General features: G+C 47.5%; 3 protein-coding genes across 3 annotated transcripts; 1 reads left to right on the forward strand and 2 right to left on the reverse strand.

The window, feature by feature from the left end:
• The first annotated feature begins 258 nt into the window (after positions 1-258).
• LOC109733254 (F-box/kelch-repeat protein At1g57790) lies at positions 259-2,174 on the forward strand. The gene is made up of 2 exons (XM_020292449.4): positions 259-661; positions 752-2,174. Exons 1-2 carry the CDS (start codon positions 382-384, stop codon positions 2,032-2,034), a joined length of 1,563 nt encoding a protein of 520 aa, XP_020148038.1. The 5' UTR covers positions 259-381; the 3' UTR covers positions 2,035-2,174.
• On the reverse strand, positions 2,078-3,773 carry LOC109733255 (uncharacterized). The gene has a single exon (XM_020292450.4). It carries the CDS (start codon positions 3,368-3,370, stop codon positions 2,237-2,239), a length of 1,134 nt encoding a protein of 377 aa, XP_020148039.2. The 5' UTR covers positions 3,371-3,773; the 3' UTR covers positions 2,078-2,236.
• Positions 3,774-5,086: 1,313 nt separating this feature from the next.
• Positions 5,087-10,869, reverse strand: LOC109733256 (casein kinase 1-like protein HD16). Its single transcript, XM_020292451.4, has 16 exons — positions 10,456-10,869; positions 9,985-10,107; positions 9,778-9,851; positions 9,624-9,693; positions 9,477-9,532; positions 8,927-8,998; positions 8,746-8,840; positions 8,467-8,533; positions 8,250-8,379; positions 7,891-8,109; positions 7,674-7,801; positions 6,724-6,898; positions 6,557-6,647; positions 5,986-6,143; positions 5,575-5,763; positions 5,087-5,456 (listed from the first exon to the last, which is right to left on the reverse strand). Exons 1-16 carry the CDS (start codon positions 10,540-10,542, stop codon positions 5,397-5,399), a joined length of 1,794 nt encoding a protein of 597 aa, XP_020148040.1. The 5' UTR covers positions 10,543-10,869; the 3' UTR covers positions 5,087-5,396.
• Positions 10,870-17,673: the final 6,804 nt, after the last annotated feature.

Consider the following 17,673-nt stretch of genomic DNA (forward strand, 5'->3'; position numbering starts at 1 on the left):
TGGCGTCGATGAAAAAAAAAAATCACAATCAAACCAACAAAAAAGCTTGACACAACAACATAAACACGTCAGACCAAATAATCGAATCCGCGAGGACGAAACACTCTCTGACGTCATGGCACTGCCAAAAAACGAGAGGGAGTTTGTTTTTTTCTTTTTTTTATGGCAATTTTAGTTATAAAAAAATCAGATCCGGAGCGCTTCGTGTCACTTATCAGGTGGGTAAAAATTAAAATTGAGGGAAGTTGTGAGAGGCTGAGTCGGTCCAGGTTTTGTTTGGACCGACGGATCAAGTCCTGGCCTTAAATCTGGTGGTGAGATAAAAATCCGTTCTTGGTCCCGTGCCCGATTGGAGTCTCTGCTCTGCTCTGGAGTTCATCAATGGCGGATACATACCCATACCGAGCAGGGGAGGGGAAGCAGATCGGGACCGGGATGCTGGATCGGGCCAAGAGGTCGACGCCGCCGGCAGCCGCCGAGAGGAGCGCCAAGAAGCCCTGCTGCCACCGCGACCCAAGCGGCGGCGGCGTGCCGGAGATCTCCTCCCTCCTCTCCTCGCTCTCCGTCGCCAAGCGCCACTCCCCGGCCGCCCACGACCACGCCCCCCTCAACAAGCGGCCCCGTTACGACCACCACCATGACCTCGACGCCCGGATGCGAGGTACCCACCACGAAACTCCGATCCGATCCCGATCAGTCGCCGCGCTCGGCCTCCCGTCACCACCCCATGGCTCTGCATCTGCTGCTGCAGGACTGGAGATCAGCTGCGAGACGACGGACATGGAGCAGGAGCAGGGGCCGGACTGGGCGGGCTTCCTGCCGGAGCTGCTGGCCCTCGTCTGCGGCCGGCTCCCTCTCGCCGACGTGCCCCGGTTCGGCGCCGTCTGCAGGCACTGGCGGTCGTGCGCGTTCCCGGTGTACCCGGCTGACGCCGCGCCCGTGCTGCTCAGCGCCACGCTCACCGCCGCCGGCGCCGTCCGCTGCTACAGCCCCCACCTGCACAAGACGTTCGTCCTCGCCGCGCCTCCCCTGCCCGAGGGCGGCAGGGTCTTCTCGGCGGGCGCCGGCGGGTGGGTCATGGTCAAGACGCCGGGCAGGACCGTCGTGTTCGCCAACCTCCTGGACGGGTCCGTGCACGAGACGCCCGAGCGGGAGGGCGACGATCGGGGGTTCATGAGCTGCGCGCCGCGCCGCCACGACGGCGTTGACAATGGCCGCAACAACAACACCGGCAACCCTCCCAACGACTGCTGCTTCGACGTGTTCGCCGTCTTCTCCGGTATGGTTACCGTCAGGGTCGAGAGCTGGGGAGGCGGCGGCGGCGGCTGGAAGAGCGTGGAGGAGCAGAGCGAGTTCAGAATGTCCTGCTGCTGCAGCCCGGTGATGCACAAGGGGATGCTCTACTGCCTTGGACAGGAGGGCGCTCTAGGGGTCTACGATCCCGGCGAGGCGACATGGAGCGTGCTCCCCAAGCCCGCCGGCTTCGGCCCGGAGCTCGCCTACAAGAATTGCCACCTCGTCGGCTCGCGCTCGGAGCTGCTCGCCGTCCTGACGGGCAGCAACGGAGCTCGGCCCATCTACGTGCTGAGGCTCGACGAGGCCAAGATGGCATGGAAGAGGGTCAAGTCATTGGACGGCCAGTCCCTTTTCACCGGAACAACATCGTCGGTGGCGGTGGCAAAGCCGGTCGTCGAATCCATGGCGGACAAGGTGTACCTTCCCAGGCTCTATGGCCGGCCGCAGGTGATCCAGGCGGAGCTCGCCGCCTCCGACGGCCGCCTCTTCTTCGTCGCCAAGGCGGCAGAGCAGGAGCAACAGGGACCGGTTATGGCGTTGGGCGGTGGGGATCACGGCGGCCCCTGGTGCTACGACATGGAGTCGGACTCCGGCGGGCAATTCCTGGGCTCCAAGGCCCTGCTGCAGTCCTTTTGGGTTCATCTCGGCCACGCCGCGCCGCCCTCGCCCTCGCCCTCGCCGGATGAGGATGAGGATGAGGATGAGGATGAGGATGAGGATGGAATGGTTATAGACTGACCGGCATCAATCCATGAAACTGATCTTGCCATGTACAGTAGAATACACTTGTAATAAGATTGTATTATGCTTATCCTTCAAATCAAAAGGAAAAAGATCGTAGTATCATACTTACATGTATGATAGTATTCTTCTAAGAACTAATCTTTGCTCTCTCTCTCTGCCTTGTTTTGTTGCAATATGAATGGAGAATGGAACTAATCTACGATGATGATGATGATGATGTTGATGAATTGTTGTTGTTGTCGTTGTCGTCGAAGCGGAGGTGGAGCGGCACGCCGGGGGTGGGCTCGACGACCTTTGCGTCGGGGAGCGCGTCGGCGAGCATGGCCCTGAAGGCCTGGATGGTGCCCCGGGTGGAGACGAGGGCGGCGAGGATCCCCTTGGCGTCGAACTCGCCGTTGCTCATGGGCACGACGTAGGTGGGGCGGAGCAGCCTGGCGAGCTCCACGGCGTCCTCCTGCCCGGAGACGAGGGTGAAGTCGGCCGGGAGGAGCTGCTTGACGACGGGCGTGATGAGCACGTCGGCGCGCAGCGCCCTGTCCCGCAGGAACCCGGCGTCGTACACGCAGTGCGGCTCGTAGTAGACGCTGGTGTTTTTGCCCCCGGCGGCGGCGGTGACGATGTAGCCGTTCTCGGGGCGCTGCCACGGCGGGCCGAGCACGGGGCCGGCGGTGGCGAGCACGGTGGCGGCGGCGGCGGCGGCGGCGGTGGACTGGCCGGGCTCGAGGTAGGTGACGTGGGTGAAGGGGAGGGCGGAGAGGATGGGGCGCGCGTTGGGCGTGGCGACGACGGGGAGGCCGGGGCGGACGGCGGCGAGCTCGGTGAGGGTGCGGAGGTGACAGTGGTCGTCGAGGCTCTGGGTGATGAGCAGCAGGTCGACGCCGGCGCCGGCGAGGAGGCCGTCCGGCTCTAGCCGGGACTTGGGGAGGGTCTTCTTGGCGGCGTCGAAGAGCCATGGGATGCCGAAGTCGAGGTTGCCGACGAGGATGGGGTCGACGAGGACGCGGAAGCCGCCGGGCAGCTCCCACAGCCAGCCGTTGAACTCGAGGTAGGTGAGCTTCACCGCCGCCGGAGACGTCGTCGTTGTCGCGGGTGTGGTGGTGGTGGAGGAGTCGCTGCTGCTTCTGATTCTGGTGGTGGCGTGGTGGACTGGCGGTGGCCGGCGGTGAGATAACCACCGTCGTTGAGAGATGATGGATGGAGGGAGGAGCTTGGGGAGGAGGCCGGGCATGGCCATGGCTGCTCTCTGGATCGTCCCCAACAAGAAGATTGGTTGGTGTAGCAAAGGCCACTTGTACGCCTCCGCCTCCGCCTCCCTCCAACAAAAATGCATCAACAAAACGAAACAAAATCGCTTCTTTTCTTTCCTTCCTTATTACTTTTTCTTGTCATGTTTTGACCTCCAACAGCTTTTCTTTTGTACCCCATCCCATCCGTTCCAAAAATCTTGTCTTAAATTTGTCTAGATACGGATATATCTAATACGAAAACGTGACTTGATACATTTGTATTTATTTAGACAAAACCCAAAATTCTTGTCTTAGATTTCTGTAGATATGGATGTATCTATCTAATACTAAAACGTGACTTGATACATCTGTATTTTTTAGACAAATCTAAGACAAGACCCAAAATTCTTGTCTTAGATTTGTCTAGATACGGATGTATCTAATACTAAAATGTGATTTGATACATCTGTATTTTTTAGACAAATTTAAGATAAGAATTTTGGAAGGGAGGGACTACAAGGGGTGACGTGGATTTTTGAGACATGGTGCCACGCGATGCCGAAATCTCGGCCGCCCGCTTGTGCTTTGAGATTAGTAATTAATATAGGACATTTTTCAATACGATCACAGCTACTCAATAATACATTGGAATACGCAGCAGTGAGTGGGCCATGGCACTTTAAATTCGTATGCACTTTGTCTGGGAGTTGGGTTTTGGCACTCTGTCAGATGTGTTGAATTAATCCCTGCTGGGTACTTGATGGCCTGCATAGCATTTACAAGTCTTTATGCAGTCAGTACGAGTTAATGGGGGTGGCTTGTGCAGGGCATGTATTTTAGATATGCTTCATGCAGGTGGGTGTATGAAGGACATTGTTGAATCTTATCATCAGATTGGCTGGGTATAGAGCAAATTTATTTACACGGGATTACTTGATGTGTGAGCTATGATTCAGCCACATCGTAAAAAAACTCCCATGAGAGGAGCTGGAGAATCGATGTAGGACATTGATGAAGACATGAATAACACTATGACATGAACATAAAATGCTGGTGTTGAAGGAGCTGATGGATATAAAAAGTTGGCACGACAGAGAAGATCCGAGAGAAAGAGAGGGTGAGGATATGGATTGCTCTTAGACAGTCATTGAGTGACACATAAATACCAAAGCTGAGAGAGAGAGAGAGAGAGATGAACTGCTGTAGCTACAATTCCACATCTCCATTTTTTTTTGAAAAGAAAGTCTAAATCTCCATGTATGAGTTCTAGCTAGCCATGCCCTGAACGAAGAGCAAAAACAAGAGAAGCAAGATGAGTACGAGAGGAGCTGCAGAATGAACAAGGGATGGGGAGAAAATACATGCAGTGGTGCAGGTTATGGTTAATGTACGCTGCAAATAACTGAAAGAACTCCTCTAATCAATAATGTGGGATCAGTGTGGTCATCAATGGGGCTTTAACTGCACTTGTGCAGATCCATGGGCCATACTTATCTATTATCCATGGAATACGACCAATATACACTCGTGATTTATCGCTACAAGGGGGTGCATTTAGATTGGCAATTTTGTTACCTTCATATACATATATGTATTCACTGATTGTACAATAATATTTGTTTGTCTGTTGACTGATAATAATCCTCATCTTTTTGTTGATGCATTTAGAAGCGATTTAGTACTCGATAGCTTTTTTTTTTACACATAGTAGTAGTAGTAGATTTTGATGAAAAACATGGTACAAGAGACCAGCAACATAATCATCATCATGACTAGCAGTTAGATAAGGTGGTACTCTACTACAACATTACATTACATGATTAAGGAGGAAATTCATTCATTCATTCATTCACCATCCAAACAAACAAACAAACAAACAAACAAACAACGCGCTACAATCGATGCGGCAGTAATTAAAACTAAAATTAAAATTAAGCAAGCAGATCCTCCTGCTGCTGACCACCAATGCTCGGCTCCATGAAAATATACACATGAATGGGATGGGGTGGGGGTTGGGTTGGTGTCAGCAACAAGAATCAGGTCTGGATAAATAGGACCTACTAGTTATTAGCAAGGATGCATTGCATCCAGCTCGCTCCGCCGGCAGCCATGGCTATGGCTATGCTACCCCTAGGCCACCGTTCGCCCGTAGCAGATCCCGGCGAGGTAGAGGTTCTTGGCCCACTTGTCCTGCAACATTTTCATCCCATTGCCACACAAACTCGGTCAGCAAAAGCAAAAGCTCCCCAATCCATAACAACTTGCTGCTTCACTAGGGAGGGAGGGAGGGTTCAAGCATGCTGCATACCTTGACATGCGCGCTGGGGAACTGCGACGTCCGCAGGGTCTCCTGCGTCTCGTCCCGAGGCCGGCGCCTCGGCATGCTCAGGATCAGGGCCGACTGGTCCATGGTCGCCGCCATCGCCGTGATCCGGTACCCGTTGTCCCACCGCCGGTGGACGCCCTCGCTCGGGTACAGAAAGTCCAGCTCCACCACCTGCCACCACAGCAGTTACAACGTTTTACAAAGTCAAACTCTCAGACCACCAACAAGACAGGCGACGCCAACTCGGGGAACCATGATTTGTTACAAAAAAACCTTTGCGAGCAGTGGCGTGCGGAAGGAAATATCGAGTGAAAAAAAGCCATACACAACTCATGTTTTGCTCCATTTATTTATTTAAATGCTTCAGAAAGAATGATGAAACCACAATCTCACCTGGTCGGTGAACCCAGCGTTGCGTGACATGACTATGGCCCATCGGCTGCCTGATGTCGCCATCGACGTCACGTAGAAGCCTTCCTTCCACTTCTTGTTTATCCATTTAAACGGGAAGGAATCGCTCACCTTGTAGGACTGCTGCGTGTATGGTGTGCCTGCCAATCATCAGATGATATACCACATATTACAGCACCAGCTAAGCAATTACATATATAATAAATAAATAAAAAGCAACAAAAGAATCATGAACAGGGGCTCCCATCAAAAGATGGCAACTACAATCTGGTAAGCAGAGAAAATATGACAGATGCCTATGCAGGACACTTTGATGGAAGGTGCCTGTTCCTGGTATTTCAGATGACTGATCCTGCTGTTGGAATACCAGCGGATTTGGAGCAGTGACTTCGCTCTCCTCTCCAGGTTTACTTCTTAGTGGCTGATTCACACGGATGTGCTACATTGCAAGACAACTAGACTCACCACGAGAGACATGCTTACTATCTATACCGCAACATTTGTGACAGATATGGAAATTAAAGACTATACGTAACACAAAAGATATGCATACCTTTGGACATCACTACAAGAGAGCTTCCAATATTCGCGCCAGCAACAGAACTGATGTAGAAATTTTTCTCCCATTGTTCCATAATCCAGTCCTGTTTTTTTTGGTTAAAATGAGTGCAAATGAGGAGAATTAAGTTACACGAGGGACAGATGGGAAGTTTCTTCTACCTTGTGAAGGAAATGTGGAGACAGCTCATAGACTTGATCCGTGAAGCCAGTTCCAGCATCCATAATGATTGCCCAAAGATCAACACATGATGATATTGAGCTTATCAGCAGACCATCCTCATTTCCTTTCTCCACGTGTGGCGCTAACCTATTGTCAGCCACATTGTAGTGGTACCTATCAAGGGTAAAAGTTAATCAGCCTGTATACAAATAAACTAGTACATAAAAAGATGATGATGGTGCAACAATCGATGCAAACAATTTAGGAGAATACTGTAGATTGTCAGCATATTTTGGTTCCCAGCAAAGATTGTAAAGTTTCCTTCATTTATACTATACTTGAGTTCTCCTAACAGATTATAAACTACAGGCAACCCTGCAAATGGAAATATATGGGATGTGGCGCATGAGCTTCACAGGTCTCGGTGGAAAGGTAACTTTTTACCGTATTGCTATGCGTAAGAGGGCATTACAATACATCATATCAGGGAAGGATCATCACATACACGACAGGCAAATTGCCTGTCTTATCATAGTTGGATCATACAAGAAAAGTCTTATGTGAGGCATTTTTTGCCAACACAAAGCACTGTGCATAACTGACCATGGCTAACAACAACATGTGTATACAGAAGCCAGTATGAGCCTAAGATGTAAGCACAATGTGCTGGAAAGTATGCGGTACGCAGGTTCCGTGAATACATCTAAAGTAAGTCTGTGAGTTGCTTTATGATTGTAACAACTAGGGTAAACCCTCAAAGCTGAACTTGAACCAGTAAATAACTGTCAAAAGAAATCCTAATATGATCCTGTGGGTTTCACTAAAACAAAGCGGCAAGCAAACACTATGATCTCCGCGGATCATGCAACAAAAGTGTACAGAAGGAAATCATGGGCCTTTTTCAGTTCAAGAATAGAGGAGAGAATTAGCTTGAGAATCAGAACCGTACCTCTGTTTCATGGGTGATCTAGAATTATACACTGAAATCCACTGTGTTGCTGGAACACCCAGGCGAATCTTCTTTCTTGCATTGCTATCGTCGTCGTCATTAATCAGCCTAGAACGCTTCTGCCCTACCTGCATGGAATGAAAGAATTTAGTAACACATGCAGTGTTTTCAGGTTCACTTGATAACTTCAAATCATGTGCAATGCCCTAACACAAACCTTTTGGGCTCCATCGGTATTGATTGGTCTGATGGAAGGGTTTGGTCCAATTAGAACATCGAACAAAGAAATCAACTTGGAGTAGTTTGGTTCCTCATCAAACTTCATGTTGACTACAGTCTCAAGAAATAGCTTAAAAGGTTGAGGACAGAGGCCGCAAAGGATATCAGGTGACGTACTCATCTTTCTCTTGCACACCAGAAATGATTTATTATCACCCTGCAAACACACACACACACACACACACACACACACACACACACACACACACACAATATCTATATGAGATTCTCAAACAGAGATGCTACAAAATGATGGTGAACGGACAAAAAAACTAAATAGATTAGACAATACGGTACCTGGTATCCTTGCCATGGCAACCTGCCTCGATGGAGAAATACTAGTGTATAAGCCAGTGATTCCAAGTCATCTCTCCTGCTTGCAGTTCTTCCTAAATGCGCATGGGCACTAGCATACCTGACTGTTCCTCTACATCAGGAAGGCAAGATTTAGAACATCTGCACTCTGCAGATATATAAGATCGTATGGAACTAACAAATTTAAGGCATGGCAGACCTGAAGGCATCCGGACGTTGATCATAATCAACATGCTGTTGAGTAGCAGGATCTTTCCACTTTGTTGCTGCCAAATGAAAAAAAAATCTTACATGATCCAAATTTCCAGACACAAAGTAACATGGAACACTGAAGGTCTAAAGCAGTCAAGATTATCAAGTTTGAGTCATCTAAACTACCAGTACACTAGCAACAGTATTCTACCAGAACACTCGGAACTTTCACCGCTGCAGTGTAAACTAACAAGTAGCAAGAATATGGATGAAGAGGTTTGTTTACCTAATCCAAGATCTACAAGAAAAAGTTTCTTTTCTTGAGGAGTTCCAGGCTGACCGAGAAGAAAATTCTCAGGTTTGACATCTCCATGTACATATCTGAAAGAAACTTATAGAAGCATCATGAGAAAAGAGGGAGAATGGCTAATGGATCAAACATAGCTAACCTTCGGATGCCTGCTTACCCTTTAGAATGCATGCTTTCCAGGATAGAAATGGCCTCTGCAGCAATACAAGCTACCATTTCTGATGGCATGCTGAAAGTTTTCGACACAAGTTAGAAAACCAGGAAATAACAAACTACACTGCAAAATTTAGGAATAGGTGCAGGATGAAAAAAAATCATCGAGCGTGAAAAAAAAAATAGTCAAGACTCGGCCCTTCAACTACACCATTCTCACGTAGATATGTAAATTCTAACCAATTTTTTTCTTCACATGCAACAAAAGAGCTTGCTAGTGTGAGAACAATGTAATGGGTGCAGGAAAAACGATAATTTCTGCTTCAAACATCTTAGATACAGGAATACAGCACAAACAACTGTTATATTTATAAACAGAAAATGTATGGTATATGAAGCAAGTAGACATTCATAACAGTGTGGTTGTATGTTCAGAAAGAGCGCCTTCTAAGAGAAGCAGCTACTAAACAGCTTCCTTGATTAGAACCAGATAAAAATAAAAGGAAGTCGGTCTAAGCCGTTAGGAAGACTAGTAAGAGAAGAAAGAAACTCACGTCTGCCCTGCTGAATTCCAGGAATCCCACAAGCTAGGCCCCAGCATATCCATGATCTGCAGTTTCACAAGAGGGATAAAACAAAACGTTCTGGTCCAAGGGTAACGTCATCCAGCAAAACGGTCGGAAAAGGACAATAATTCATACCATGACATAGTAGTCACCCTGACGGCCTTTATAATGCACCTTGGGCACACCATGAGTACCTCCAAGAGCACTGTTATATATATAACGTCATGACAAAGATGATGACGCGAAGCATGAAGTTGTGACAAGGAACGCTGACAGAATAGGGACTTACGAATAGACATGCCACTCGTATGGAGGGCCGTAGTTGCACCCCTTGCTGGTGTTGTGCTCAAATTTTATTGCAACCTACAAATAAAAAGGGAGTTATCAGCAGAACCAAAACTTTTTTCTTTTTTTTTCTTTTCTTTCTTGCAAGACATATGAATGAATGAGAAAAAAGCACAAACAAACAAACAGAGAGACAGAGAGAGATTAGCACCTCCTGAGCACCGGCGCCCCGGCCGTTGCCACCGGTTAGGCGGCGGCCGACAAAGACGTGGCCAAAGCCACCTTTGCCGAGCTTCCTCTCGACCCTGTACTCGGGAGATCCTCCTATCTGGACCTGATTGATGATAAGGGCAAACGAGAGGCAGTGGTGAGTTAATCGGCATTCATCGCTCGCACATCTAATCTAAGGCGTGTCTGTGTCTGTAAGACCAAGCGCTGAATGTTGCATATCTTTTCATTTTGTAATCAGAAATCAAGATAAGACCTAGTGGCCGGCATGATGAGAGTAAAAAGTCGTTTCTTTGGTGAAGTGAATTAAGCAAACCAAACTGAATCAAAATTGATTGGGATTGGCCAACCAGATCTGCTGAGAAACGGCGTGCGTGTCTTGGTAGAGGGGATGGATTGCATTCGTGTTGAGCTCCATCAATGGAAGGGAAGGGAGAGGGAGGGAGGGAGGTACCGTCTCGGGGAACGGGGCGGTGTTGCCCTCCTCGTCGTCGTTGCCGGCGGCGGCGTTGTTGGCGCTGACCCCGCCGCTGTCCGCCATCCCCCCCTCCTTGCCTGCTCGCTTTCTTGCTTGCTGTAGCCTGTAGGGAGGGAGGGAGGGAGGGACTGTGCCTCGGCGGCGGCGATGGCGATGGCTGCCCTGGTGGTGGCGATCCGGCGACCGGCGCTTTTGGTGTTTCTGTCAATCTATCTGGCTCTGGCTCTAGCTCTGGCTAGGGTTTCCTTCCTCTTGCTTGGCTTGCTTCCCCGCCGCGGCGATATTTTCCCCTTCTCTTCTCTTCATCTTCTTCTTCCCCCGCACTTTTCCTTTTTCTCTCCCCAAAAAACTAGTAAGAGTGACACACTAGTGAGTTGCCAGGTCCAAGCTGATAATAATAATAATAATAGGAAAGAAAAGAAGACTACAAATATATATACACACACATAAAGGAAACGAGTCTTAGGGCTCGAGAAAAGGTTGTCGCTTTTCCACCCGCCTCGGCAACATACTGTTTTACGACCCGTCTCTTGGCTCCCTCTAAGGTGGTGGCGAAGGCCAGGTTTGACCGGTGGCGTGGCGACGTGTTTTGTTTTCGAGGAGACCGGGTTGCGGTTCCTTTCGCTGAGACTCACGCCTTCGCTTTCTCGAGGGCGTCGTTTCGAAGCTGTGGTGCCGCCTTTCTTAAGGGCCACGATATTTCTATGAGGGGTCGTGTATGAGATGGAACATCTCTTCTCCGGCGCTAAACCATACTGCTTTTGGCACTGGTGATATTCGATTGTGATGTGTGGGTAATACCCTCTGGATAAGGGTCTAACTCATGGGCGTCACAATCCCTTGTGAAAGTGCATTTAGCTCTAAATGATTTTTTTGGTGTGATGGCAATATAATTATTTGTGGAACTAATGACAATCGTCCAGATTTATCTCAGTTCATCTTTTTCCTAGCTAGGATGCTTATTATGGAGAGGATTGACCCCCCCCCCTCCCAAAAAAAAGATAAAAGGCGTGGTTTTGTGGTGACTCGAGGGTCCAATTTTGGTTTTATTTGTGTTGTAGAGAAGCCGCATTATCAACAAGGGGCAAGGTGGAAGAATAACGGTGTGGAAACACCCTAATTATATACTTGCCTTCCTACACCTACCACTGGAAAGGGAGCTTCTTTGCCATCATTTCCATACCCTTATTGTGCCGATAGGAAATGGTCAAGGTATATGGACACCCCGTGCGCAACCCGGAGGATCTGGACACCCTGTGCGCTTACCTAGCACGCGTTGTCGGGCTAGTTCCCTACTCTCTGGACATCTCGTGCCCACGGGGACTACATATGCCTCTAGACACCCCGTGCGCACCCCGGAGGATCTGGACACCCTGTGCGCTTACCTAGCACTGGTTGTCGGGCTAGTTCCCTACTCTCTGGACATCTCGTGCCCACGGGGGACTACATATGCCTCTAAACACCCCGTGCCCATGGGGTCTTTAACCCCGTGCGCACGGGATAGTATTTTCATCTATAGACACCCCATGCGCACGACCAACTTGGCCCTTGCGCACGTTGTCAAACGACTGAAAATAACTACTTGAGGTTAAACACTATAAAAAGCCCCCTTCTCCTACCTCCAACCCTAATCATTTTGCCTTATTGATACTTGATGATGACTTCGGTAGTCATCATCATCCTCCACTTGTAACCCCCTTGCATGAGGTACTTCCACATCAATTTAAAAGAAAACAAGAGTGGGGTATTACCTCTACCAGGAGGGGCTGAACCTGGTTAAAAAAACGTGTGCAAAGTCCCCTCTGGTACTTTCATCTACACTCTCCACCCTACCGATGGCACTGGCGGTTTTTTGTACCGTCAACAACAACAATTTTTCCATTGATTATTAGAAAGTTTGGACTACTGGAATATAAAGTTGTGCCTAAACAATTGCTAAAGTGAGATAAACAATCATTTATATTGAATGCAAGGTCAAGTGACCAAAGTAAACCACAAGTAAAATGGTAGGGTTAGGGATGTCCAAAGACTTCGGAGACAAGGATGTATCCCAATGTTTACTTCTTTGGTGGGAAGCTAGTCAACGTTAGAGGATGAGTTGATGGGAATCGTTGTCTGGAAAACAAAAAATATATCTACGAATTCACCCAAGATCCAATCTACTAGATGCTAGTAACGAGTGTAAGAGTGTCTACATACCCTTGTAGACCGAAAGCAGAAATGTTCTAATGAACGTGGTTGGCGTAGTCGTACTTTCTTCGCGATCCAGTCTGATCCACCACCGCACAAACGACACCTCCGATATATGCACACATACGGCTCAGTGACGTCTCCCTGATACATCCATTTTGCATCATGTTTTCATACTATTATTTATAATGATTTTGGTCATTATTCCATTTTATGGTGCAATTCTAATGTCTTTTCTCTCTTAATTTGCAAGATCTACATGGAGAGGAAAATTACCGGCAGCTGGGATTCTGAACCTAAAAGAGCTACAACAGATATAGCAGTTCTACGAGCTCCAAATGACCTGAAACTTCATGGAGATTTTTTATTGAATATATATAAAAAAATAATGGAACAAAGAAATACCAAAGGGGGGCCACCTGCTGCTCATAAGGCAACAGGGCGCGGCCACCCCCTGGGCGCGCCCTGATGCCTTGTGGGGCCCACAGCAGCCCTCTGGTGCCCATCTTCTGCTATATGAACGGTTTTGCCCTAGAAAAATAAGGAGAGGACTTTCGGGACAAAGCGCCGCCGTCTCGAGGCAGAACCTGGACAGGAGCACTTTTGCTCTCCGGTGGAGTAATTACATCGGGAAAACTTCCCTCCGGGAGGGGGATATCGAAGCCATCGACATCACCAACGCCCCTCTCATCGTGGGAGGACTAATATTTTGTAATAGATGTCCAAAAGGAAGAGGGTGAGTGCAGATCCTCAAGGAGTACAAACTAGGTATTTGGAAAAGGTAGTGATACCTGTTAAATCAGATAGATCAACAGCCACAGAAAACACATGCCCAACTGTACCACACTTTACCCCTACTCCACTGGCCAAACCCCTGTTAGAACTGCAGAGAGCCCATGTCAGGTACTGTCTATGATATCAATTCAAAATTTGAACTCCTAAATTTCTGCATGTGCCTTAGCTTCTCTCTTGTATGAAAACTAATTTCAGATGAATCTCCTTGCACAAAGGATCATAGGATCTCACGACAATACTAGGCACTGCATTGCGCTTGTCAGTACCTCTTGCCCTTTGTCAGCATACTTACACTCATTGCTATTTGATTATGTAGGATCACTGTAAATGTTCGCTTCTTTATCCTCCCTTTGCTCGAAATTATAAGATCTATATTTACTCTTAGATAAATGTAGAATTAACACACTGGTTATGAAGTTTTGGATTGCTCATGTAAGTACATGTTGTCATGTACTCCCCCTGTATCGAATTAATTGTTGATGATGTCTCCATTCCTCTTGTCAGTACCTTTTTCCTTTAAACGCTGTACTTAATTAATTGATGTTTGATTATGTATGATCACTCTGCACCTGAGCTTCATTATCCTCTATTTCTTCCAATACTATTTGATCTATATTTACTCTTTGAAAAATGTAGAATAATGACAACGCTTATAAAGGAGTTTCTTTAGGGAATTTATTGAATTATCCTTCCATCGATATGGTGAAGGGCTTTGTCCAGCCCGTGTTAACATGTAATGTAAGTTCATCCTTCTCAAGCCTTCAAACTTTGTTCTAGTATAGATTTGGATAGACATCATTTCCTCCACTGCTGTTTACTTTGGTGTTTACATCTGATTGGATGTTCGCAACAACTACCAGTTTTAAAATTGTAGTTGTAAAAACATGTTCCTTATGCATAACATATCCATTTATTTGCTTATATAATTGTGAAACCTGTTACGTGTCTCCTTGTTTCTCTTTCGGAATTGTATCTCTTATGCCAGGCAGAACTTTAGGGAAGATAGTGAGCCAAACCATCTTGAAGAGAGCGAGATGACCCCAAGGTCATGTCTTGATGAAGACAGTGAGTTGAAGCTACTCACCAGCAGCTGTGGGACAACCTCTATGTAGTCGTTGCCACAATCAGTTCGACTTCTTTAGTCTCAACTTAAAGCAGAAAGGCTTGCTTCAGCTCAGCTCCGACTTGATGTCAATGATGCAATGAAGATCTCAGAGGACTGCCTTGCGGGCTTTGATGTTATAAAGCTAGGGATATAGCATCTATCATTGACACAACTGAGGTCTCATCAACTTGTTCGACTGCTTGTGGTGACCGTCCCGGCCAGGCCTAATGCCTTCTGAAGTGCTCTCGGTTTTGTATATTCTTTTGTCGACGCGTTTATATGCACTGGTGGCGACCTTTGATGCCCAGTGTATGTAATTCGCGGTCACGTTGCGCTTTATTATCACCGGTGACGAACTTTGGTTCCCAGTGGATGTAATATACCATAATTTCTTTATTGTATAGTCTAGGTTTATTCTTGGTTGGTATGGTGTAATTTAGGCCGGAAGGTTCAATGGATCTCAATGTTGTCGGTCTTCAGGCCGGCCGTTACTCATATGGGCCAAAACGTGGGCCTATAATCATCTTGGGCCATTAGCAGGTCTAAACGTATAGTAGTTTCCGCCTTAATAGGCCGAGTAAAGTTCTGGCCAGCTGGGCCAGAGAATACCATGGGCTTTTAATAGGCTAAAAACTAGATTGGGCTAGCGTTGAGCCGAAAAAGTCACGGGCCAATACAGGCCGAAACTGCCTAAGGCCCATGTTTGGCCCAAATAGGACGAGTCGTTAACAAGCCAAAATATATCTCGGGCACCTGTTTCACCCAATAAAATTATAGGCTTTAAGCAGGCCGGTATCAACGCGGGCCGTAGGCCCAATAGTGTCGCGAGCCATTATCAGATGGGCTGTAAGCAGCCGGATTCAACGGGGGCTATAATTAGGCCCAACTCTTACACGGGGCATTAACAGGACGATAGGCCAGTTGGGCTGAAATTTATCCACAAAGACTACGGGTCGTTAAGAGGCCTAAAGTTACTTCGGACAAAAAATAGCCCAGCTTCTGCATGGGCCGTTAAATGGCCTAGAGTTAACCAAGCTGACAATGTCCCAGATGCACCACGGGTCGCTAACATGCCGAAACTATTATCGGGCTGAACTGGTAAACATGCATTTAACAGGCTGAAATACAAACCTGACTTAGAATGGGCCAAATAGTGGCTTGTTAACGGGCCTGATCTGATATGGGTCGTAATTTGGCCCAAAACACGACAAGCTGTGAACGGGCCTAATCTGATATGGGCCTCAATTTGACCAAAAACATGGCAGGCTGTTAACGGGCCAGCCCACTAGTGTGTGAAAAAATATGGCGGGCCTTTAGCTGGGCCGGCCTTTTTACCTTAAATGGGCCACTGTTGGGCTGTGCCATGTGTCGACATATCATATAGGCGTCTTCCGTCCATTGTAGGGATGACATCTGTCCCAATGATGAGCTAACACATGCATTATCCGGCGAATGAGAATTTTACACGTGGAAAATCCCCATTGGTCAGGGCTGTTAACGGGTTATCGGATCCAAACCAGAACTCAATAGCTTATCGGTGACCCGTTACAGTGAATGCCACGTGTCGGCCACCCTTGATTAAAACACTTCTATGACGCGCGATTTATCGTCATGGAAGTGGACACTTCCGTGATGATAATTTTTGTAATGTCATGGAACACTTCTACGACAGCACAGGTCTGACTATCTTGATTCTGTCATAAAATCGCCATGGATATACATGCATGACAGAAAACGTGACTTACTTTGACAAACACGTATCATCACGGAAGTGTATTTTTTGTAGTAGAAGTTGTTATTTTATATTTCCTTATTCATGATAAAGGTTTATTATTCATGCTAGAAATGTATTGATCGGAAACTTAAATACATGTGTGAATACATGAACAAACACCGTGTGCCTAGTAAGCCTCTACTAGACTACCTCGTTGATCAAAGATGGTTAAGGTTTCCTAACCATGGACATGTGTTGTCATTTGATAACGGGATCACATCATTAGGAGAATGATGTGATGGACAAGACCCATCCGTTAGCTTAGCATAATGTCACGCCCAATATGCGACCCTATCCTAAAGGAACTCGAAGGTCCCACCAAGGATAGAAGCGCATATTGGAGACGCTTTGGCAAGGTGGATATCATTACATCGTACCATTACATAATAGTTGGGGATACATACAAGAGGCATACAATGCCACATGAATACAACAACACCATATATAAGAGCAGCATCCGACTACGGATGAGACACAAACAGAAACTCAAACGACATCCACCCTGCTAGCCCAGGCCGCCGACCTAGAACCTATCCCCTGATCGAAGAAGAAGCAGAAGAAGAACTCCAAAACAAGGAAACATCGCTCTTGTGTCATGATCATCGCATTACCTGCACCTGCAACTGTTGTTGTAGTAATCTGTGAGCCACGAGGACTCAGCAATCCCATTATCATGGGTATCAAGAGTAGCAAAGCTTAATGGGTATGGAATGGATAAGTGGGTGAGGTTGCAGCAGCGACTAAGCATGATATGGTGGCTAACTTACGAATACAAGAATAAGATGAGAAGCTACGCAAAAGGTCGCAAACTAGTAATGATCAAAAAGTGATCCTAAACTACTTACGTTCAAACATAACCCAAGCCGTGTTCACTTCTCGGACTCCGCCGAGAAGAGACCACCACGACTACACACGCGGTTGATGCATTTTAATTAAGTCAAGTGTCAAGTTCTCTACAACCGGATATTAACAAATTCCCATCTGCCACATAACCACGGGCACGACTCTCGAAAGTTTATACCCTGCAGGGGTGTCCCAACTTAGCCCATCACAAGCTCTCACTATCAGTGAAGGATATTCCTTCTCCCGGAAAGACCCGATCAGACTCGGAATCCTGGTTACAAGACATTTAGGCAATGGTAAAACAAGACCAGCAAGACCACCGGACTGTGCTGACAAATCCCGATAGGAGCTGCACATATCTCATTCTCAGGGCACACAGGATGAGACATCCTATGAGTAAAACCAACCCTCAAGTTTCCCTGAGGTGGTCCCGCAGTCTACTCGGTTCGGACCAACACTTAGAGAAGCACTGGCCCCCCCGGGGGGG

Source organism: Aegilops tauschii, chromosome 5, assembly GCF_002575655.3.
Source record: "Aegilops tauschii subsp. strangulata cultivar AL8/78 chromosome 5, Aet v6.0, whole genome shotgun sequence".
In the NCBI taxonomy this organism is placed as follows: Eukaryota; Viridiplantae; Streptophyta; class Magnoliopsida; order Poales; family Poaceae; genus Aegilops; species Aegilops tauschii.

Coding starts and splice junctions, on each gene's coding strand:
- LOC109733255 (XM_020292450.4), bottom strand. CDS start 3,370: ATGCATTTTTGTTGGAGGGAGGCGGAGGCGGAGGCGTACAAGTGGCCT.
- LOC109733256 (XM_020292451.4), bottom strand. CDS start 10,542: ATGGCGGACAGCGGCGGGGTCAGCGCCAACAACGCCGCCGCCGGCAAC. Junction 9,852..9,984: donor GGGGCGCCGGTGCTCAGGAG/GTGCTAATCTCT, acceptor TTTTATTTGTAG/GTTGCAATAAAATTTGAGCA. Junction 8,841..8,926: donor GAAAGCATGCATTCTAAAGG/GTAAGCAGGCAT, acceptor AGTTTCTTTCAG/ATATGTACATGGAGATGTCA.
- LOC109733254 (XM_020292449.4), top strand. CDS start 382: ATGGCGGATACATACCCATACCGAGCAGGGGAGGGGAAGCAGATCGGG. Junction 662..751: donor CCTCGACGCCCGGATGCGAG/GTACCCACCACG, acceptor CTGCTGCTGCAG/GACTGGAGATCAGCTGCGAG.